General features: G+C 58.4%; 2 protein-coding genes across 3 annotated transcripts; one reads left to right on the top strand and one right to left on the bottom strand.

The window, feature by feature from the left end:
- Positions 1–5,025: 5,025 nt before the first annotated feature.
- On the bottom strand, positions 5,026–21,292 carry NECAB3 (N-terminal EF-hand calcium binding protein 3). 2 transcript variants are annotated; one of them, XM_055304727.1, is made up of 13 exons: positions 21,105–21,292; positions 19,166–19,190; positions 17,567–17,675; positions 16,567–16,592; positions 16,258–16,355; positions 8,112–8,248; positions 7,735–7,853; positions 7,506–7,585; positions 7,351–7,401; positions 6,744–6,856; positions 6,493–6,570; positions 5,936–6,027; positions 5,026–5,847 (listed from the first exon to the last, which is right to left on the bottom strand). In XM_055304727.1, the coding sequence occupies exons 1-13, from the start codon at positions 21,219–21,221 to the stop codon at positions 5,819–5,821; spliced, it is 1,074 nt and encodes a 357-aa protein (XP_055160702.1). In that variant the 5' UTR covers positions 21,222–21,292; the 3' UTR covers positions 5,026–5,818. The 2 variants fall into 2 exon arrangements, with proteins under 2 accessions (XP_055160702.1, XP_055160713.1); XM_055304738.1 differs by lacking the exon at positions 7,351–7,401.
- On the top strand, positions 13,517–16,240 carry ACTL10 (actin like 10). The gene has a single exon (XM_055304749.1). It carries the CDS (start codon positions 14,284–14,286, stop codon positions 15,019–15,021), a length of 738 nt encoding a protein of 245 aa, XP_055160724.1. The 5' UTR covers positions 13,517–14,283; the 3' UTR covers positions 15,022–16,240.
- Positions 21,293–21,862: the final 570 nt, after the last annotated feature.

The following is a 21,862-nucleotide window of genomic DNA, read 5'->3' as shown; positions in this document are numbered from 1 at the left end:
GGCAGCTGCCCAATGCTGCAGTCCACCACCTAGAACAATAACAGGATATCAGCCTTGTGACTGTCAGCCTAACAAAAGCACATTTGGTAGGCAAGTCAGCAATCCACAGTCTGCCTTAGCTCTGAAAAAAAAAAAAAAGTCCTAGGGACTGAAGTGATAATATGATATAATATTAAGTTTGCTATAGAAATTTCAAGTGTGGGATGGTTGGGTGGCTGCCTTTGGCTCAAGTCGTGATCCCAGGATAGGGATAAAGTTCTGCATCAGGCTTCTGTGAAGAGCCTGCTTCACCCTCTGCCTATCTCTCTCTCTCTCTCTCTCTCTCTCTCTCTCTCTCTCTCTCTCTCTCTCCTCATGAATAGATAAATCTTTTAAAATATAAACTGCAAGCCAATATATTTGCCATTACCATAAAAAACCTACAGGCTGGATAAATCCAATGAGTATACTTTTAACTGAATTGCTGAGGTCACAGATGAGAAAGGATAGGAAATCCGTGAAGGCCAAGAAAAAATTAGAGGAGTATAGTAAACCAAAACCTCAGAGGTGGTTGAACACAAAAGAAGAAACCTGTACTGCCACCAGTCAGAAGAAATTTCAAGAAATTGGAGTGTGAGGGATTAACTGCCTCTGGGGCACTATAAACCTGCAAAATAGAGAAGCAAATCTGAGACCTTCCCAGGAAGCCAGGTCACTGGCTTTGGCCTCAGCGAAAAGGCAAAGGGGGAAATCGGTCTGCAAAGGGAACTGAGCAGAAAACTCCGCCCTTCTGAAGAAGGAGAATCTGACTGAAGACTCAGGTCTGAAGTTCAGATTTTCATGCTCCTGAGGCTGAGGAATTAACATTTCTAGGCTTGCAGTACCTCCTGGTGTCTGGCAGAAGCAAAAATGCAAATCCTCCAAAGAAAAATCAAAATACCAAAAATAATGATCTATCAATTATAGTGTCCAAAAAAATGACTAAACTAACCCAAGGAAATGAGCCACTATGAGCAAGAGTCAGCAGGAACGGTAAAGCATTGATTTAGACCCCTGGAACTTCAGATATTCGGATCACGTACAGAATGTAACTGAAACCACTAAAGCTGGTGCTGGAAAAAAAACTAAGTAAACAGACTAAAGAACCAAGCAGATTTGAGAATCCAGCTCTGCGGAGGACAATCATTGAAATTGTCCATGCACTGCTGACCAGCATCGTAGGTGCATCTGAAAATGAGTGAAGCATGGACTATATGTATAGACAAGGTGATGGAAAATAGGAAAGAGCTGTTCCTTCTGTAAGGTAGGTTTCAAGTGGAGAGCCCTTTCAAAGTTTACAAAGTGTGGAGTCAAGGCACCTACTGACCTGTTTTTCTCCCTATAAAGGGAAATAATTGGCGTGAGAATTGGCCTGAGATGATGACACAATCTCAGAATGACCAAACACATCAACCTGAACTCTTGCTTGCCTGTGCTTGTTCCTTGCTGGTATTTCAGGGTCCTGAGTTGGATGTATCCCCTCCTCGGCTGTGCCCCCTCCCTGGAGGGTTGGGGGAACCTACAGACCCCACTCACCCACCCTGCCTCTGGGGCCCCAGGACAGCTTCATTGCCTGGTGCTGGGCGCCCTCTTGTGGAAAGAGCCAGACTTGCTCCCTCTGGTGCCTCCAGCCCGCAAGCCGGATTCCTTCCTCTCCAGGAACTTTTCCTTTCCCCTTAGCACTAACCTTTTCTGAAACTGCCTTTTTGCCCCGTGAGTTCAGCTAACATTATCTGGGTGCCTCCTAGGGAATTCCAGAAATGAAGAGGATTCACCCCACCACCACCTACCTTCTGATGGCTGGGCCCTGGATGAACCATACCATCCACCCTCCACCTCTGTGCTCCCACAGCTCTTCCTTGCTGCCCCAGCTGCCATCCTGCAGCCCCAAGGTTTGGCTTCCTTCTGTCCTTATAGCTGTCACTGTCCTCCAGCCCCTGGGCTGGCTTCCATTACTAGAGGACACCCAAGATCTTCCTCAGCATTGTTCATGCTTGACAGCAGGATGCTGTGGGTGCCAGGGAGTAGATCCAGCTGTGTGACTTGGAGCAAGAGCCTTGCTCCCTGAGCTTACTTCTTCGTCTGTAAATCGAGGATCCTAGTGACGCCTACACCTTGGGTTGTTGTGAGGTGAAATGTGATCGTGTGGGACTTAGCCCAGCACAGGGCCTGGCACCCAGGAGGGCTTTGTAAACAGAAGCTGTTCTCATAGCCTGCTTCTCCCTCTGCCAGTATGTGATTTCCTTGAGGATTCATCTTTGTCTCAGTATCCCGCCTGGAGCGTGGTGTCTTACGTGTTTCTTTTGGGAATAATTTCCTGGGGGCAACTCGGTAAACCATGTGACTCTTGATCCCAGGGTTACGAGTTCAACCCCATTAGGTGTGTAGACCTTTTAAAAAGTATATATAATCATTTTCTAAAGGCCCACCTAATTCTCAGTCCCTCTGTTTTGACCCATCAGAGGCTGTGTATTTGTTGCCCTCCGACAGCTAGAGCCCCATGGCAGCCATTTAGACTGCGTGCACCTGGCCTGGCACTGGGCCAGTCCCTAGGATAGGTTTGAATGTGTGCAGGTGAGTCAGTGGCACAGGTGGGAGGAAAGTGAGGAGGCAGGTGCAGGGAGTGGGTGAGAGGGTTGGGGGTGGTAGCTGGTAGAAGGACCTAGGGGATCTCCCAGCATCAGTACCTGCCTGCCCTTGACCTGGGAGCTGTCACCAGCACCTCCCACAAAGCAGGTGCCCAGTGGCTGCTGAAATGAGCAGAAGAGCCACCCAAAACAGGGCATGGAGAGCAAGGACTGGAAAGGTGACCCAGACCTGATGGCTTTGACCTGCTACTGCATTTCTGTGCTGGGCGGGGTGGGTGGGTGGGGAGCCTGGGGGAGGCCAAGAGGGAGTGACTGAGGCTGCATTGTAGGCAAGCTCAGCTCCTGTGTTTCAGGGAGAGGAGGCTCACACACTGGCAGTGGGGCTGATTGCTAGGGGCCTTGAATACCAATTCCAGAACTCAAACTTGATCTTGATGCTGAAAGCAGTGTGGTCTGTTCCCTTATGGGAGAAGGACTGTAGGGGGTCAACTAGAGATGGGAAGCCCAAGGAAGAGGCTGCCGCAGTGTCCTAGGTTAGAGGTGATGGCGGCCACACCATCACATCACACCACCAGGGGGTTAAGGTGACCACAAGATGGAGATGAAGGTGGCTTTCCAGAGCCAAGTGCACACAATGTAAAAGGCCTGGCAGCCTTCTCGGTGCCCCTGCACCCCCGCTAAGAACTGCTAGCTCTGCCCCCACCCCCACCCCCAGGGTACCCCTGACAGCTTCCTGGCTCCCCGCTACCTGCAAGACATCATGTGAACTCCCTGGGCCTGGCCACCTGGCTGCCTCCAAGCCCTTCCACCCCATGGCTCCACCTCCTGCTCCTTTTGTGTGCTGCACTCTCCCCACCCAGCCACCGCTCACAGCCTTCAGACACCCCTACTCATCCTTCAGCTGGATCTCAGGCCAACCCTGGCGACTGAGCTCGCGCCCTTCCACTTGCCGCACCCTCCCCAGCACCTCCAAGCTTCAGTGAGGGAGGGTGGACACCACCCATTGTTATTAAAAACAAAAAAAAAAAATTAGCTTTCAGCTCCCAACTCCAGGGCAGGTTGGGGCAGGCAAGGGAACCTCAGGAGACAGTCCCTTAAGAGGTGTCAGCATCTTTGTTCAGTTACCAATAGGAAGATTATTTTAGTTTTGAGGGTTTGCTGTCGCTGTTTTTGTGGAGGAAACAGAACAGAAGCAACTAGAACACAGGGCAGAAAGCAGGATTATTTCCTCCCGGATGGGCTCCTTCTTTAACCAGGACACTGGAACCCACTCAAGCCTGCCCAGAGCTGTGTGGCACCATGCTGGCTGCAGTTTCCAGGAACTGCAGGGAGACCGGGAAGAGGGGGGCAGGAGCACAGGCTGGCATGGGGCTGGCCAGGAAGCCACCGGGGACTCCTATGCTGGTTCTTTGTCCTGGGTGGCCCGGCCAGTGGGAGCAGCTGTGTCCCCCCTCAAGTCTGATCTCCTGCGGGGTCACTAGGGAAGACCCTGCCTAGAGTCCCAGACCAGGCCGTCCACCCTGAGCTGGTGTCATCCTGGCACCACCAGGGCATTCAGGAACATTGGTGAACTGTCACTTAGCCCACTGGCCAGTCACCCCTGGCTTGAAACCTACCACGCTTCCTCAGCAAGGAGCGCCTCTGAGGCCGGGCTGCCTCCCCACCTCCGCCTCAGCCCTCCGTCCCCTTGCCCCAGCCTCAGCCCACTGCTGGGCTTCCTTCAGTTCCGCGAGGCAAGCTCTCCTCACCACCAGACCCCTCACCGGGCCAGAGCCTGATCACGTGTTTTCCTGCCTAAAAACTCCTGACCCCGACACACTCCAGACCAGGTCAAAGGCCGTCCTGTCCGTCCTGTCCTATGCAGTTGTGGTGCCATGTGCTTCCCCTTTAGAGCTGCAAAGGTCAGTCACCTCTCTCCATGCCTCCCAATCCCTTCTCCCCAGGTGGCTCCATTCTGCATCTGGTTCTGTCAGGTGACAGGGGTGGTGACAAATCAGTCTGGAAGAGGCTGGGGGAGGAAGGTTCTGTCAGGGGACAGGACCTCCACAGGCACCCAGCCACACTATCTGGGACCCGAGAAGGCTCTGTGTCCCCAACTCCAGATCACACCCTGTTGGCAAGGAGGGTGGTGGTGAAGCTAGGATAGCTTCAGTTCGGGGAGCTGAGAGCAGAGACCCAATCCAGTCCACTCCCTTTCCCAGGCAAAGACCCCAGAACCAGAGTTTGTGGAAGTGAGAGGGCGCTGAATTGAGGAAACCGGTGTCAGCTGTGATGAAGTTCCCACCACCTACAGGCATGGGGGCCCAAGATGGGAAATGGTTGATTTCTAAAGAAAGGTTGCCTGCCCTAAGTCACTGGTCTGAGACACAAACCAACCCCAGAGCCTGATTGCCTTGCCAAGGGAGAGGACACAACACCAGAGGTGACCACTTCCTTTATTGCCTCTCCTGGGGTCCTGGGCTGAGGTTCAGAGGTATCAGGGAGGAGCAGGTGACACTGGGCCCAAATTATTGCTACTTGGCAAGGTCACCCTGGGACTTCCCATAGTGCCCTGAGTATGGGTGGGCATGAGCATGCAAATTATATGCAAATGACATGCAAACCAACCCAGGATCCTGCAGAGGGCTCTGGTGCAGAGGAGGATACTGGAAGAGTTGGGAGCCTGCCAGCCCGGGAGGGTGATGAGGAAACCCAGGTCCTTACCCCACACTGCAGATGGATCTGGCCCAGCCTCAGGGGTCGAGGTTTGGTGTGTGTGTGGGGGGGTGTCCCTGAGCATCAGCCCTGGTTCTGCTGCTGGCTGAGGAAGAGCAGAAACCTGGCCCCAGGACAGCAGGAAGAAAGCAGGGTACCCACGAAGCAGCCAGACAGCCCGAGGCCCACCCAGAGAGGGAAGCAACCCGCTCTGTGCCACACAAGACTGGGATGGAAGGGACCAGAATCCAAGCCTCCTGAGCCAGGCAGAGGCCAGAGTGCCTCAAAGGCCAAAGCTACAAACAATAAAATACACTGATTGATAAACAGAAAGCAAGCAGCCCAATTCCTGATCCCTGGGCTGAGAGACTCTCCAGCAGCTGGTCTGGGGGGCCTCTGAGAGCCCAGCCCCAGGTCTAAGACAGGCAGCGTCCTTGGTCTTGGTGCTGAGTTGACCAGTCCAGAAGCTCCAGAATGAGGCAGCTGGGCCCCAGGGCCTTGGCTTATACAGGTCAGGCTCAGTTATTATTCATAATCCACCAGGAGGCTAGGGGTCAGAGGTTGAGGATCAGAGGCCATCAGGGGCCCACTGCTGCTCCACAGGGCAGTAGAGAGGGGTGGGAGCCACAGCATACCTGGGAAGAACACAGTGGTGAGGGTGTCCGGAGCCCGCAGGTGGTCAATGAGGATGCGCTGGAAGGCCTTACTACAAGCAGAATGCTGGTGCCTGGGGAGGGACCTGAGGCTGGAGCTGGTGCCCGCAGGGCAAGACCACCTGGCTGAAAGCTCCCCGCTCCCAGCCCGCGCCTGCTGTCTGGATCTGGATCCCAGTCCTGCCTCATACAGGCTCTGAGCCTCAGTTCCCTCTGTGAAATGGGGGAAAATAGTGCAGACTGTACTGGGGCACAGAGCGAGTATGTGAAGTGCAGGGTGTGGCCCGGTGCTAACTGCTTACTGAGCGCTTACCCCCTGTCGTGTCCCTGGCATTGTGTTCAGCTCCTCATACACCATTTTGTTTGGTTCACAGGAGGGTGGACCTCTTATCTCTTGGAAAGGAGCCTTCTGGGGCTCAGAGGGGATGAGAAACCCTCCTGAAGTCACACAGCCAATGAATAGAGGACAATTGGAACCCAGCCTGACTCACTCCCGGGCCCATACTCAATAAACTTTAACTTCCAGACACCATCCATACCTTCTCCAAGAGGCCTCATCCCGCCAGAACTCATACAGGGTGAAAGAGGCATTGTCCAGCATCTTCTGGGCAGACACACTGTGGAGGCCAAAGAGATGGCCAGGCCAGGCCCAGGCTACCACCACCACCACTGCCCACCCAACCAGGGTGTCTAGTGGGAGCCCTGGCCCAGGATGCCCAGCCCCAGCCCTTTGCCCAGCTCAGCCCCCTCCCCTGACCTTGGCCAACCCACTAGCCCGCTAGGGACTCACTGCAGGCAATGGCTCTGGGCCCCTGTGAAGTCCACATAGCAGCACAGGGCACGGTGGAAATCCTGCAGGGCCTCCTCTGCCACCTGCACCTGCCGCTGGGCCACGAGGATGTGCTGACAAGAGAGGCAGCCTGGTGAGCAAGGGTAAGGCGAGGCGGCCGAGGGACCAACGTGGCCTTCTGGGGACTCCGCCCTTCTCAGCTTACACCAGCCCCGGCCCACCGTGATGTCGAGCTCCCCCCCCCCAACCTGGCCCCCACATCCCTGACTCCCTCGTCCTCTCCCTGTGGCCAAGGTCACTGCCTTGATCCAGCCATCGGCCCTTTCTCCTGCAGTATTGCCACTATTTCCCCCTCTTACTGCCGTCCACACTGCCCAGGCCCAGCTTTTAGGAATGCAGGTGAGGGAAACTAATGGCAGTGATCTCTACAGGGTCACGGAGCAAGTGCCAGAGCCCAGCACCTGCGCGCCAGGCTTGGGGGATGAGGGCTGGGCCAATCCTGGGGAATCATAGAGGCCCAGGGGGCAGCTGGCCCTATGAGCCCGTGCACTTCCAGAGCACCTCCTCCGGGCCCGATCCCCAGTGCCTGTCCCTCTCCTGGACTCACCGAGCCAGGCCCCTCGGTAAGCTCTTCATGCAGAGGTTCCAGCCTAGGGGCCTGTGAAGGACACGGAGTGTGGGCAGGGCTCCCAGTGTGTGACTGGCTTAGGTGATTCCAGAAAAGGTCCTCCCCCCTGGGGCACCAGCCGCGTGGCTGCTCACCTTACACTCGAGCTGGTCAATGAGCTCCTGGAGACGGTTGACTTGGAGCCGCCAATGCATCTCGGCTTCTGAGCTCTGCCCTGGGATGGGAGACCCACAGTGGAAGGTCAGGCCCGGGCCCCCCTATGTCGGGAAACTCTCAGGATGAACCGAGGGGCAGTCGAGGAGTGGGCCCTGAGCTAGCCCCGCACCCTCCTCCACCAGACGTCCCATTCTGCCACAGGCGCACCTGTGTCTGAGGAGCCAGGAGACCAGTTGGGTGACCGACTAACACTCCGCAGGGCCCTGCGCCCTGCCCGCCGGCTGCCATGGGGCCTGCTCTGCACCTCCACGCTGTCTTCATCTGACCTAGGGAAGTGGGGGGGGGGTTAACCCACTGCTCCCAGGCCCACGGGCCAAGGACTGGGGCCCCAGAACAGGGCCAGACACAGGTGGGGCACAACAGGTTTCCTGGGACACAGAGCCAGCCTCAAAGCCAGCCACCCCCTCTCAGCCTCCCTGGCCAAGAACAAGAACGTGGGCTCTGGGATACCGGAGCTACGGAATGAGATGGAAGCTGAGGGCCCCGGAATGTGGAGACCATGACCTGCAGGGCACCTCACATACCGTGGGCCCTGGGCCTGGGCCTCCAGGGTGTCCGACGCCCCTTCCAGCGAACTCTGCAGGGCCTGTAGCTGGCTCACTGTCTCCCGCAGGAGGAAGCGGGTCACAAACTGGTCAACCTTGGAGGCCCGCTCATACTCCTGAGGGCAGAGGGTCAACATTTCCTGGCCTCAAGCACGTATTTCTGGACAGGGGACCACAGCCTTGCCCCCTCACCCCCACCCTCTACCCATCAAAGCAACGAGGCAGCATGAAGAGCAGAGAGCATGCAACCAGAGTGGGAGCAGTGCTGGGACTGGGAGCAGGGCCTGGACTCCTCTCGTGAGGGCCTGGCCTCCCTTTCTGGGAGGTGTGAGGCACTGACAGGGAGGCATCTGCCCCTTTCTGGGCCACAAGGCCCCTTCCCTGCTGGGGCCACCAGCTTCCGCCAGGGTGGCCCCAGGCACAGCTAGGCTGGTAGCGGGGAGGGCAGGTCACAGGGCATCCAAAGGCCAGTTTTTGACACAGGCAAAGGATGGTGTGATGTGGCCCCAGACTCACCAGCTGGCCCTACACTCATAATCTGTGCATGCATTCATTCATTCTCTCATCCATGCAACAAACATTTACCTTTTCCTAGGAGCTGCAGATACAAGACAGATAGCCAGGTCACTGTCCTTACACACACACCAGCACTGATCCCTACATCACTAGCCTCCACTCAGCCCCTCCCAACGTGGGCAGAAAGACAAGGCCGACACGTGCCAGGCCCTATGCTGCTCATGTGGGATGCTCAGAGACTCTCCAACTACCTTCGCCTCCTTGTGCCTCAGTTTCCTCCCCTAGAAAACAGGGATGATAATAGCCATCTCACCGAGCTGTTGAAAAACTTCAATGAGTTAATTCCTACAGAGGACACAGCCCAGGATGGGAGTCCTGAGGAGCCATGGTCTAGCCAGGTGCTTGCCCACCCTCCACGAGGGGCTCCAGAGGCACCATCCATCCGGGGCTTCATCTCCTGTCCGTGACCTGCCTCAGCTCAGCCATCAGAGGAGGCCTGCTGGACCAGGCTTATGAGATGGGAGGCAGGAACAGACTGGGGGCTGGGTCCTCTCACTCTTACACAGGCCAATGGCTTCTGACCTGTCTGTCCCAGCCTGGTCTCCACACTTCCTGGCCATGCTCTGAGCTCCCTGAAATCCAATAAATTCCCTTTTGAGCACTTAAGATAATTGATCAGTTCTGTTACTTGCAACCAAAAAAAACCCAGCTAACGTAAAAGTATCCACTCTGTGCAAGGCCCTGTTACAAGCAGAATTTCATTCAATCTTCATAACAACTTACAGGAACCATATTGACTCCATTTTGCAGATGAGAAGACTGAGGCCTAGAGCAATTGACTACCTTGGCCAAGACCATACAACCAGTTAGTGGCAGAGTCAGAATTCAGAACAGGACCACAAAAAACTCCTCTCCGCTCACCACTAAGCATCTTACAAGCCCTGCCTCTTTCGTGATTATCAGCCCACTTTTATAACAGAAACCAAGGCCACAAGTCAAAGTCAATGGAGCCAGATTTGCGTGTGGGTTCTGGGAGGAGGAGCTTAGAGTCTGGAGCTGGTGAGGTTGACCAATGAGGTCACAATGTGGTCTCCAGGGACAGAGCAGGGGCGGGGTGCTCCCCACCCCAGCCAGAAGGCAGGGCAGAGGCAGCATGGGCTGTGGCCCCCAGTGGTGACCGGCCCTGCCATGGGAAACAACAGTTCTCACAAGAGGACCAAAGTGCCCAAGCAGGCCCCCAAGGAGAGCCCACCTGCCATGGACAAGGCTGGGCGGAAACCGTTCTTTAGCCACTTCAAGAGGAAGAAGCCAAGTGTGAGTGCCAGGGCGCTAGGGGTTGGGGGGAGTCAGGGGTGTTTGAACAGGTGGCCAAGAGGGGACGCGGAGTCTAGGCCCTGTGGGCCTAAGTCCGAGGGGCACAGAAGGCCTTGGATAACGCCTCCTGAGCATCAGGGTCCCAGAAGCCCAGAAAGGGATAAGGATTCAAGAAACCAGGAGAAACCGGGAGACCGGGGAGTCCAGGAGGAGGGCAGGAAGGGGTTCCCCCAACTCTGACAGATCGGTAGAGGGCCCCGCATGGGGAATCAGAGGCTGTGGGCACAGGGTATTCCCTTAAGCCCCCTTTCCAGCTCCTAGCCTCAAAACGTACTGTTTTTCCGGGGCGCGTTAAAGTCCCAGCGCCAAGGCTAGGAGGGCAGGCAGAGCCCACAAACACGCGCGGCGCAAGGGCTCGAGAGGCCAGCCTAGGGCGGGCGAGGGCTCCCAGAGGGGCGGCAGGCGTCCGGGGTGATGGGACGGGGCAGACCCACTCCCGCCCCCGGGCACGGAGGGAAGGGGGGGTCCTGGAAACGTGGAGGGCAGAGTCCCGGGAGACAGGGCCCGGCGGGTGAGGATCCTCACCAAGAAGGCGCCGTGCCCCCCTCGCTCTCACGCTGCTGCGCCCCCCCCCCGGCCCCCCAGGCCAAGATCGTGCTGCTGTTCCCCGCGGACAAGCGGCAGCAGCCGGCCGAGGTGGCGGCGGGCTCCGGCGCGCGGCCCGGGCGGCCCGGCGAGGACGCGGCGGGCATCCCCGGGGGCCCCCCGGCGGCGGCGCCCACGCTGCGAGGAGCGGGCGACGGCGCGGCCCCGAGCGAGGGCGCACGCGCGCGCGAGATGAAGACGATCCTGGCGCTGCTGCTGCTGCTGCTGCTGCTGCTGGACGCGCGGCTGCGGGAGGAGAGGCGCTGCGCGGCGGGCGGCGGCGCGGGCGGCGGCGCGGGCGCGGGGGCGCGGGCGGGGGCGGGGCCGAGGCCGCGCAGGGCGGGCAGCGGCTGGAGGCGCGCGCGCTGAGCGAGGGCGGCGCGGACCGCGAGGCCGACCCCGCCGGGGAGCAGCCGCGCCAGCGGAGCCGCCGAGCGCCCGGCCCGGCCCAATAAAGAGTGCATAGCAAACCCTGGCGCCAGCTAGCTCTGTTCGGGGGAAACTGAGGCCCAGAGCGAGACAGGGATGAACCCGGTGTACTGATGGCAGAGCAACAGGCTCTGGTGCCAGAACCTGTGTGCGCCTCCTCCTTGGGAGCCACGCGTCAGAACCCCTGCCCCGAGCTGGCGTGGGGACACCCTGCCACGGTGGAGGGAAGCTATTTCCCTCCAACTCCAGGCCCTGGTCAGACCCTCCCAGGTCTACAGGTCCAAGGGAGGGGAGTTTGGGCAAACCCTGGCTTGGCCAAGCTAGGGGGAGGGGCCTGGTTCCCACAGAGGCCTAAAGGGTCCAAGAGTCCCCAACACTCACAAGTCTTTCTTAGGCACGGTGGAGGGCCCCAGGCAAACAGCCACCACCCTGGAATGAACTGTGAAGGCTCCACAACCAGCAGGGCTGGGGCCTGGGACTCACGTTCTGTCTGCGAGAGCACCAGGCTGGGGTGTGTGGGCCTCTGTTCCCTCACTCCTGCCCCACTTTGCTTGGGAACCACCAAGTCACCTCAGTCACTTGTCTTCCAACCTCCTCAGTGCCATCCCTTTGCCCACACTGCAGCCAGAAACCTCTTCCAAACCACTTAGCTATCTGCAGGACAGTTCACTGATTCTCCGTGGCCCACAAAGAAATGCCCAAATTTCCTGTTGTCGTGTGCAGGCCCCAGCCTTAGTCTCTCCCTCTAGGGCTTCTGAGTGACTTCTAACCTCACCCCTGCTCTGGCTATATTGCCACTGTGGTCTCCAATGCAAGGTTTACCTCCCTAATTCACCCAGGAGAGGCCTGGCATGCTTTCTGTGAGAAAGATCCAGCTGTTTGTCCTCATTCTCCTGGGTCCTGAACCCAGCTTCAGACCTGAGTGCTGCCCAGCTCTACTGAACCTGTAGCCACCCTTCCACTGGTGACCACCTCAGAATGTCCCAAAGAGGGCAGATGCAGCAGGGGTGAAGATCCTATCTCATTAAAGACAGAGGCTCAACTTCTGCTGAAGATGCGCTTTCGTTACTGTCGACATCTCTTCCATATCCCCTGCATCAGGCTGGAGGTTGCATGGCCCATAGCATCTCTCCAAATAAATGCTTGTAAGAACAGACCCTTACCTACCATCCATGTGGTTACAATCAGGGTAACCATGTTCCTCAATGTGGCCACACATTCTGGCCATGCGTGATCGGCCCAGGTGGTCCTATCAGCCTCTACCCTGGGACTGTAATTCTGGAGCTCTGAGAGACTGTTTGCTACATGAACATATGTGGGCTTAAGCCAGTCTTCAGAAGAATAAACAGTGCAGAGACAATACACATCCTGCAGTCAGGCTGTACTTCCAGACTGTTCATGAAACCTGATTTCATCTTTGCCCTTGGTTCCTATAAGACATATAAGCTCCTTGCAATAAAAGCCCTATTTTAGCTTAAGCTCACCTAAGTAGGTCTTCCACCTGCAACCAAAATGGTCCTAAAGAAAACAGACTCTGCAGAGACAAGAAGTGGCCTTTTTCCTGTGGAAGGATTATTACTACCTTTTGGAGGAAGAAATTGAGTCCAGAGAGACAGTAGGACTTGCTCGAGCCCAGAGAGAGATTGGGACTTGCTCAGGGCCACACAATGAGTCATCTTCAGAACTGAAGTGATAAACACAGCTCCTCAAGAGTCCATACATGGAAGCCCCTGAAAGTAGGGTCCCTGTGTAGGCTGCCTGGGCCCCTCAGGGCTGAGCACAGAGGTCCTCAGAGTGGCTGTAGATCTATGATTAAGAGCTTTCTCTTCAGGGACGCGTGGGTGGCTCAGCAGCTCAGCGGTTTACCACCTGCCTTTGGCCCAGGTTGTGATCCTGGAGGCCTGGGTTCGAGTCCCACATCGGGCTCCCTGCAGGGAGCCTGCTTCTCCCTCTGCCTGTGTCTCTGCCTCGCTCTCTCTGTGTCTCTCATGAATAATTTTTTTTAAAGAGCTTTCTCTTCAGCACTGGGGTGGGGAAGGGGGCGTGGCTCCACATCTGGCCAGAATACATCAGATAATCTGAAGTAGTTTGGGGAGCGAATCAGATTGGTTGTGCTGGGCAGCGGAGACCAGATCCCCCAACGCCAAAGTCACCACTCTTGGCCTTGCCCTAGGAGAGAGGAATGGAGTTTTCATGGGTGGGCTGTGGAAGCACAGCAGGTACTGAGGACTGAGGTCACAATGAGTGCAATCCAAGTTCTTTTCCTTCCTTCTCTGACCACCCCCTCCCACCTCCACAACCAGGAAAGACTTAAGTCAAGGCCAGGAGAGAGGTGCCAGGAGATCTCCTGGGGCTCAAGGACTAGGCTGGACGCCTGGGCCCCCTAGGAAGGATATGTCCGGGGGACATCCCCACAAGGCCCCCTCCGTGTTAGAGCTCTGCGGCTCCTGTTGGCTTCTCATTATCTAGAAGGATTTGATGTGGCCCTCCCATCATCCCTCTCTGCCACGGCCGGGGAAGGGGGCCACGTAGCAGAGGCGAGTCCTCAGAGAGGTGGGTCTGGTGCAAGGTGAGCCTTGAGCCTGGGGCCACAGGAGGGCGACGAGGGCCAGAAGCGGCTGGAGCCAGGCGGGGCCTCGGGGCTGTGGGCGGAGCCAGAAGCTGCCAAGAGCCGTCCAGGCCGGCGGAAGAGTGGAAGCTCGGGCCCAGGGGCTGCAGCCAAGAGAGCGCGCTAGTTCCGCAGCCAGAGAGGCCGGGGCTTCGGCCTGGAGCCAGAGCCGAGAGCCGAAAGGCAGGCCTCGAGCTCCAGCGGGGCCAGCAGAGGCGGAGCCTCAGGGCCGGGCCGCCGAAGGCCGCGGTGGCCTCGCTGTGCGGCAGCAGGCGGCTCCGACGGCCGCCGTCGCGGGGCCGCGTGGCGGTGGTGCTGGACCAGGGCTCGGGCTTCGTCAAGGCGGGCTTCGCGGGCGAGCAGCAGCCGCGCCTGGTGCTGAAGAGCTCCAGCCCGGGGCCCGGCGCACTGGGCTGCGAGCTGGGGGACGGGGTGGCGCGGGCGCACCCCATCAAGCACGGCGTGGTCGCGGACTGGCAGGCGCTGGAGGGGCTGTGGGAGCGCCTGCTGGTGGGCGGCCTGCGGGTGTGCCCGGAGCGGTGGCCCGTGCTGGTGAGTGACTCGCCGTCGGCGCCGCCCGCGGGCCGCGAGAAGGCAGCCGAGCTGCTGTTCGAGGCCCTGGCGGTGCCCGCGTGCCACATGGCCAGCACCGCGTTGCTGGCGCTCTGCTCCGCTGGCGCGTTCAGCGGGCTGGCCGTGGAGGCAGGCGCGGGCGTGTGCCACGCCACGCCCATCTATGCGGGCCACTCGTGGCAGGAGGCCACCTTCCGGCTGGACGTGGCAGGCAGCACCCTGTCGCGCTACCTGCGGGACCTGCTGGTGGCAGCGTTCCCCGACCTCCAGCTGCGGGCCCTGCCCCGCAAGGCTATCACACAGCTCAAGAAACGCTGCTGCTATGTGTCGCTGGACTTTGAGGGTGACCTTCTTAACCCTGACCGCCACCACCCGGCCACTTTCTGCTTAGGCAATGGCTGCTCTGTCTGTCTCAGCAGCGAGCGCTTCCGCTGCCCCGAACCCATCTTCCAGCCGCGTCTGCTAGGCCAGACCAAGCCAGGACTGCCTGCACTGGTCTTCCAGGCATTGCAGAAGGTTCCCGCAAGGCTACGCACTCGGCTCGCTGATACCGTGGTGCTGGCCGGTGGCTCCACACTCTTCCCTGGCTTCACTGAGCGCCTGGAAATGGAGCTGGAGGCACAGTGCCGGAGGCATGGCTATGGGGCCCTGAGGCCGCACCTGGTGGCCAAGCCTGGGCGTGGCACAGCAGTATGGACAGGCGGCTCCATGGTGGCCTCCTTGCGCTCCTTCCAATGCCACTGGATAACCCGGGCCATGTACCAGGAGTATGGCTCCAGGCTAGTGCATGAAGTGTTCAACTGAGTTACGCTGTACCGGAGGGTGGGGCGCCGTGAGCAGCTGCAGAGGCAGAGGCTTGGTGGGCTGCCCTATAGCTCTATCAGAGGCACTGAGTTCCAGATAAAAGTCTCAAGTGATTGGAGCTGGCAGAGTCATCATGCGCAGATGGGTCATCCCCACCCCTTACTGAGCCAGGAGGAGGTGATCCGGACCCCTAGGACCCCCACTGTGACCTACAACTTGAATCTACCTAAACAGTGCCAGTTCAGGCAATACCAGTCCAGGTGCCTACCCTCAGGGCCCTGTTTCCATGGCAATGAGGAAGGCAACAACCCCACTTGTGTCTAGGACACAGATACGGAAATTACAATACATCAACCCCTCATCATGTGCCATTTGGATTCCCATCCTATGCCAAAGTTCAAGGGATGGCCCTTTGAAAACCTATAAAATCCCATGGGGAAGCAATGAGAAAAGGAAGCCCTGTCCTCAACTGCTCACTGACTCACTGAGGGCCTCAGTTTCCCCTTCTGTAAAAAGTGGGGTCAGGCACAATTCTGGGCCTCCTCACTGTTCCCTTCTGGCCTCCTTATCAAGAGCTATGGGGCAATGGGAAGTGGAGACATCTCTTAAAAGGAACACATAAAGGGAGGGGTGGCTTGTATTTCTGAAGTCACTATCTTGAGAAACTAGAGCCCTGGCTGTGAGCACTGTTTGTGCTTATATGCACATGTGGCCACATATGCAAACAAAACACTTGGGTGCACACATGCCAGCCTTACACATCTCCTCAAGACAGGCCCTGCCCCACCAGGTTCCACACGCCTCATGGCCTATGGCCGTGTGTGAGCATGCCCCACCTCCCACCCCATCCCTGCTGGATCTTGGGCTTGATACCCCACAACAGCTAGGTCTGGCCAGTAACAGAAACTGAGGTGGCCACAGCTCCAGGTATTAGGTGGCTGCTGTGTGCCAGGCATAGTTCTGGGTGTTGGAAATAGAGTAGAGAACGAGAAAGACAAAAATCCCTGCCTTCATTCTCATTTGTCGCATCAAATGTATGGAAGTAAGCTCTATTATGATCCCTAGTTTACAAATGAGGAAACTGAGGCCTGGGGAGATAAAGGTGCACAGCTAGGAAGTGAGAGAGCCATGACTTGAACGCAAGCCTCTAGCTTCACAGCCCTGAGCCATGACAGTGGAGGCTCCCACAGCACAGCAGACACCCCTGCCCTCATTCCCATCAAACCCTCCACTCACCAGCTTGGTGGTGTCCATGGCAGTGAGCACTGCACAGTTCAGCGACTCCAGTGCGGCCAGCACCGGCCGGTAGACACCCAGGTGTTCTGAGAAATAGTCTGCGGGCAGAGGAGGTGCTCAAAGGTTCCCGGACCAGCCCCCACCTGCTCCGTGGCCTCACTGACCCAACCTGGAATTCCTCAGCAGCCAAGCAGGCCTCAAATCCTGAGCCAAGCCCATCCTGTTCCACTAGGAGAGAAAAACCGTCTCTCATCATGCCCACCTGCCCAGGGGTCCCGGGAGACCAGAGCTCCCGGTGGGCCTACTCACCACACAGTCTCTCTGTTTCCAAATTGCTGTGGGATGAAGAGAAGGCACCCCTCAGTCCCACAGACGTAAGCCTGTGGCCTGGCACTTTGAAGCCATGCTCCTCCCACTGCCCTCCCAGCTCAGCCTGACGAGGAGGCTACTTCTGTCTCTCCCCCAGGTGAAGCTGCTCTGTGGGCCCGGAGGGGCAGCAAGGGTACTCCTGAGGGTAAAAATTCAGACCCACCCTTGGCCTCCAAGGGGATTTCAGGCCCAGTGAGAGAGATGTGGACACAGGCCAGAGAGGAGTGGTCAGAACTGGGAACGGGAAGCCAAGTCTGGGGAAATCCTAGAAAGCACCAGATGTTACTTGGGAGGTTAGGAAGGGCTTCCAGGAGGATGCTACTTTAGATAGGCCTTGAGGGACAGGAATTTGATTGGAGTGTCTGGTGGTGTGGGGAGGTGGCAGCCCTGAAGACCAAAGGTCCAGCTCAAGTTTCAAATAGGGAAGGGCATGGAAGCCTTGAATGCTGACCCAGAGGCTGGGATTTATCCTAAGGAGATATTGAGGGAGAGGGAGGGACAGCTGCGGATGCATGTGCACCCAGGTGAGGAAGCATGGGGAGGGAAGCGTGCATCTCCTGCTAAGGCCTGGAGATGCGGCAGCACGCTTGGGGAGGGAGTGCGTGTTCAGGCACTTGCGTCCATGGGTGGAAGCAGGCTATCCTCAGGCATCCTTTGGTTCCTGCAAAGTGGGAATGGGTGGGGGGACACCTGTGGGCTGAACCAGGGGTGGTGACTCAGACCTGGCTATTTTGGGGTCCCAGCTAGGAGTGTGACGGACAAGGCTGGAGCCAGGGAGGGGGGTGAGTGGGTGGGTAATGTTGGCGTCAGGCCCTGGCACCTCTCTCTCTATGCAACCCCCCATCCTCCATAAGGAAGCAAGGCAGCAGGGGACACAGTGGGGCTGGGACAGCCTAGCCTCACACCTACCCACGGCTCATCCACCCCCTCTCGTACTTACTCGGTGGAGTGCCCATCAATGCTGCTGAACAGCTCCCGCAGCTCCCCAGGGCTGAGAACCCCATCAGCAAAGTAATTCTGGAATTCCTCAAATGAGAGCTTACCATCATCTGGGGGGGGGGGGCAAAGAGCAGAGCTGGTATCCCTGAACCCTGCCACCAGATTCAGACCCCCCCCCCCCCCCCCCCGGTGTAATGGAATTCTGAGCATGGTAGGGGGAGCTGAAGACAAAAGGGTCCTTAGAGGTGCCCACTTAAGGCAACAAGGCCCACTTTGCAGGCACCCAATGGACAGAGCAGCACACACATGGCATTGCACAGCGACTCAATAAAGGTTTGCCAAATGAAGAAACAAATGAACAGCCTGGGATGCGGCCAGATCACGGCAGGACCCAGACGTCACTTGGAGGACTTGGGGGCTGAGTCGGCTGGCCAGCCTGGCTCCAGGCTGCTCTGGACCCACGCCCTTCCCAGAGAAGCCACTGGGAGGCAGATAAGATCTTCCTATGAGGAGCTGGAGCTCCTGCAAGCAGCAGCAGCAGGCTGGCTTAGGAGGAAATGATCTCCTCTCTGCAGGGTCCCTGTGACAGATAGTTACACAGTCTGAGCACCACTGGGATGGCCAAAGACACTGCGGATTTGGTTTGTAAGGTCTTTAAGCAGGTGGGGTTGGGGGAGCAGAGCTGGGGAAGGACCTGAGCCTCCCCAGGCAGAACACTGTTCCACACAAGGACACAAATGAAACCATGTGTCCTGATCAAGGGGTTGGGACACCATCCTGTCTCCAGGAGACTTAGACACGAAAGGGTCTGAAGACCCCAGATGGAAGTGAGGCCAAGGAGGACTGGCTGCCACAGCTCAGACCCTCACCTGGCCGATCAGGGCACAGTGGGCTGCCCCAAGTCATCAGTGGGCAGCAAGTGCTTGCGGCTCCTTTAAGGGCTCCTGCTTGAGCTTTCAAGGTTTTCCCAGACCAAGATCTGAGACTGCCCAGCACCCAGGGTAGGGGAGGCTGATTGCTTGGACTCACCACCACCCTGGGCTAGGTCCAGGTGGTTGGTCATACGAAAAGTTACTGAGCCCTGTAAAGGTCTAAGTAAAATCCTCCACAGGCCTCATCTCCACACTCCACCTTTCCAAGCCCCTGACACAGGGAGCCTGGGACCAAGCATCACTCAGACTTGGGTTCAAGGCCTACCACTTAAAGGCTGTGTGACTTCAGGCAACTTGCTTCACCTCTTTGGGCTTCTGCTCTTTTGTATGTGAAATGGGGTGAAGAATTCCCACCTAGCTGGTGGTTGTGAGGACAGCATGAAGTCATATAGAAGAGTTACCCATAACTGTGCCAGGGCACTGTGTGAGAGTACGCCCCCACCTCCAGCTTCTGACTAAACCACATTCCCTCCACTCTCCATCCTGCTAAGCTTAACTCCAAACGGCACTCCCTCTGGGAAGGATGCCTGGAGTGATTCTTCTGATTTGGGTCTCCCTAAGATTGTTCTCCATTCTAGACTGTGCCCCCAAACCCGACATTGTGCTGATCCTCCCTGATGCCTCCCACCGAACCCCCACACTGTGGACCCTGGGGAAGTCACACTCACCATTCTTGTCCGCTCTGCGGAAAACCTAGAGGACAAAGGGGCATAGATGGGAACTGTAAGTGCTGCCCGGGAGGCAAGGGCCCCCACCCAACTCATTAGGGCCTCAGCGGGCCAGGCTGCCCCCACCTCGCCCTTCCTCCTGCCCAGCCTGCTCCCAACTCCCTACCCAGATCAGCCCTGCAGGAGGCTTTCCACTGAGGGGGGCACAGGAAGATCACACAGCAGGTCCCACTTGCTCACTTCTCCTGCAGGCCTGGCCTCATGGTGGGCGCTCCAGGCCAGCTGCCGGCACCCCTACCTCCCACACCTGGAGTCTATCCTGGATGCTGTGTAATGCATCAGACCTTGGCACGGTCCCAGCACGAGGGAGGGAGGACGGGCCACGTTCCTGGGCCCTCGTCCTAGACCCGAACCCCTCATCTCTGCAGCATGGCCATGGCCCATCCACAGACCGCCTGCTTACGGCTGTCTCCCTGGCTGCTTAGGAGCCTGATGTGTGGGCAGTGGCTAGCCCTTCCTTTGTGGGTGCCTGGAGTTAACCCTTCCCGGTCTGGGGCTTCTTATGAGTCTGACTCAGTGTGTGAAGGCCTCTGGGCAGGCTCGTGTGTGTGTGTGTGTGTGTGTGTGTGTGTGTGTGTGTGTGTGTGTATGCGCACCTGTGTGTGCACATGTGCAAGGGGGAGTGAGAGTGCCAGAATGCAAGGCTGGACAGGCTGTATTTACAGAAAAGAAGAGATGAAGGGCAACAGAGGCAGATAGAGAGGAAGAGTCAAGACATGGTCAGGGACCAGAGAGTTCCAGATCACCCCAAGCAGCCCAGTAGATGGGAGACCAGCACACCTGGCAAGGAGAGGCAGGCCAAAGACTGAAGAGAAAATCCCTATCAGCTCCAGGTCCTGACTGCCACTCCTCTCCAGCTGTTTTCTCTGTCAGTGAAGCATTGGCATGAATTTAACCCCTGACCAGACACCTGACTCAGAGGCGGCCTGCCACTGGCTCAGGGTCACACAGCAGCCCAATGTGGCCTGGGGGGCAGACGGAGATGGCAGGGAGGGGTGCGACGCTGTGGACGAGGACATCTGGGGCCACACCCTAGCATGCCTCTGACTCCATGTGTGATCATGAACATATTCCGGACTCCTCCGGCCTTGGTTTTTCCATCTGGGAAGTGGGACAGATAAGTCTCTTCCATCCAGGGTTGTGATCAAGGTGCTGAGTCACTGGGGGCAGCAGGGAGGGGACAGGAGTACAGTCTCTCCCATAGGCAGAGACCTCTGAAAGTGGGGCATTAGTGGGCCAGGATGGGGATGAGCACCAGGGTGAAAGGGGGGAAGGGGCTCAGGGCAGTGATGGAGGCCTGGCTAGGGTGCTCCATGCTACTGCCCCCAGGGGGGCTGTGGACCCACCTGCCACCCACGAGAGGGATGTACAGACCACTGTGGGCAATCCTGATCAGCTGTGGGACCCGACGGCCCCTGGGTCAGATCTCAGGGACTCTTGGGATCAGTGCTTGGGTCAGGAGTCAGGGGGCTGTCTTTTCTTTCAGGCTCCCCTGCCTGGGTCAGCCCAGCCGGGGGCTGCTATAGAGGCGGCCGCTCCAGTGATCAAGTGTTGACCGTCTCCACCGCATCAGACACACAGATGGGGTGGACTTGGGGGTGGGGGAGGCAGCAGGAGCAGTGCCGCGCAGCCAGGGGACCAGGAGAGATAAGGAGACAGAGAATGGACACAATGGAAACGAGATAAAGACGACGGAGAAGGGAGGCAGCAGGGGCAGAGAGAGACAGTGAGAAGCAGAGAGCCAGAGACGGGAGCAGGGGCCCAGGCAGATCTGGAGGGAGACACACGGGCAAGGGGAGACCCGGAGAGCAGACGGACCGGGGGACGGCGCCAACGCCGGGGCCAGAGGGCCCGCGCCCCCCACCCGCCCCCCACTCACGTCCTGGAAGAGCGCAAGTCCGGCGGGCCGGGCGGCGGGCGCGGGCGCGGGGGGCCGCCGGGGCTCGGGCGCGGGCGGCCGGAGCAGGCACACGGTGAGCAGCCCCGCGCACGCCATGGCGCCGCCACCCACTCGGCAACGGCTCTCGGCTGGGGCTCGCTGCGGCTGGGGCTCGGGCTGGGGCTCGGGCTGGGGCTCTGGCCGCCGCCGCCTCGGACTCGGGGGCCTCCCGCCCGCCGCGCCGGCGCGCACGCCCGCGGCCCCGCCCCCCGCGGCTCCACCCCGCCCCTCCCGGGGGCCTCGCCGCGCCTCCGCCAGAGCCCGCCGCGGGCTTCGGGGGCCCGACCGCCCCGGCCCCGCCGTTCCGGGACCAGAGGCTCCGGGCGGGCTGGCGGCCGGAATCGGGAGCCGCCCGGGGCCAGTTCTGGCTCAGACGGGCTCTGTGGGCCTGGGAGGGCTGGGAGTACTACACAGCCGGGAACAGGGCGGAGGGGCCGCACGAGCCCACCAAGGGCAGGTCCCGCACCACCGGGAGCAAGTCGCCGCCGGGCCACAGAGGGACACCGGGGGGCAAGGCCTGCAAGGGACTAACTTTTCTGCAAAATGGGAGCAATCCTAGAGACCATAAAGGATTATTGCGGGGACTCACCCCACTGACTGCAGAGGGCTTAAAATAGAAACTGGCCCACAGAAAGCTCACCTAGGGGCTAAACAGGTCTGTGTGGACTGCCCCCCAGGCCCCTCCAAACTCAACACTG

Source organism: Nyctereutes procyonoides, unplaced genomic scaffold, assembly GCF_905146905.1.
Source record: "Nyctereutes procyonoides isolate TBG_1078 unplaced genomic scaffold, NYPRO_anot_genome, whole genome shotgun sequence".
Lineage (NCBI taxonomy): Eukaryota > Metazoa > Chordata > Mammalia > Carnivora > Canidae > Nyctereutes > Nyctereutes procyonoides.
Note: the sequence above shows the minus strand (reverse complement) of the source record. Positions and strands in the feature narration are given on the sequence as shown.

What these genes read in the sequence shown, in the direction of transcription:
- ACTL10 (XM_055304749.1), top strand. Translation starts at nt 14,284, where the DNA reads ATGGCCAGCACCGCGTTGCTGGCGCTCTGCTCCGCTGGCGCGTTCAGC.
- NECAB3 (XM_055304727.1), bottom strand. Translation starts at nt 21,221, where the DNA reads ATGGCGTGCGCGGGGCTGCTCACCGTGTGCCTGCTCCGGCCGCCCGCG. An exon ending in CCGCAGAGCGGACAAGAATG is followed by an intron (nt 17,676 to 19,165) that starts GTGAGTGTGACT and finishes CCCCCCCCCCAG; the next exon opens with ATGATGGTAAGCTCTCATTT. An exon ending in GGAAACAGAGAGACTGTGTG is followed by an intron (nt 16,356 to 16,566) that starts GTGAGTAGGCCC and finishes CTCTGCCCGCAG; the next exon opens with ACTATTTCTCAGAACACCTG.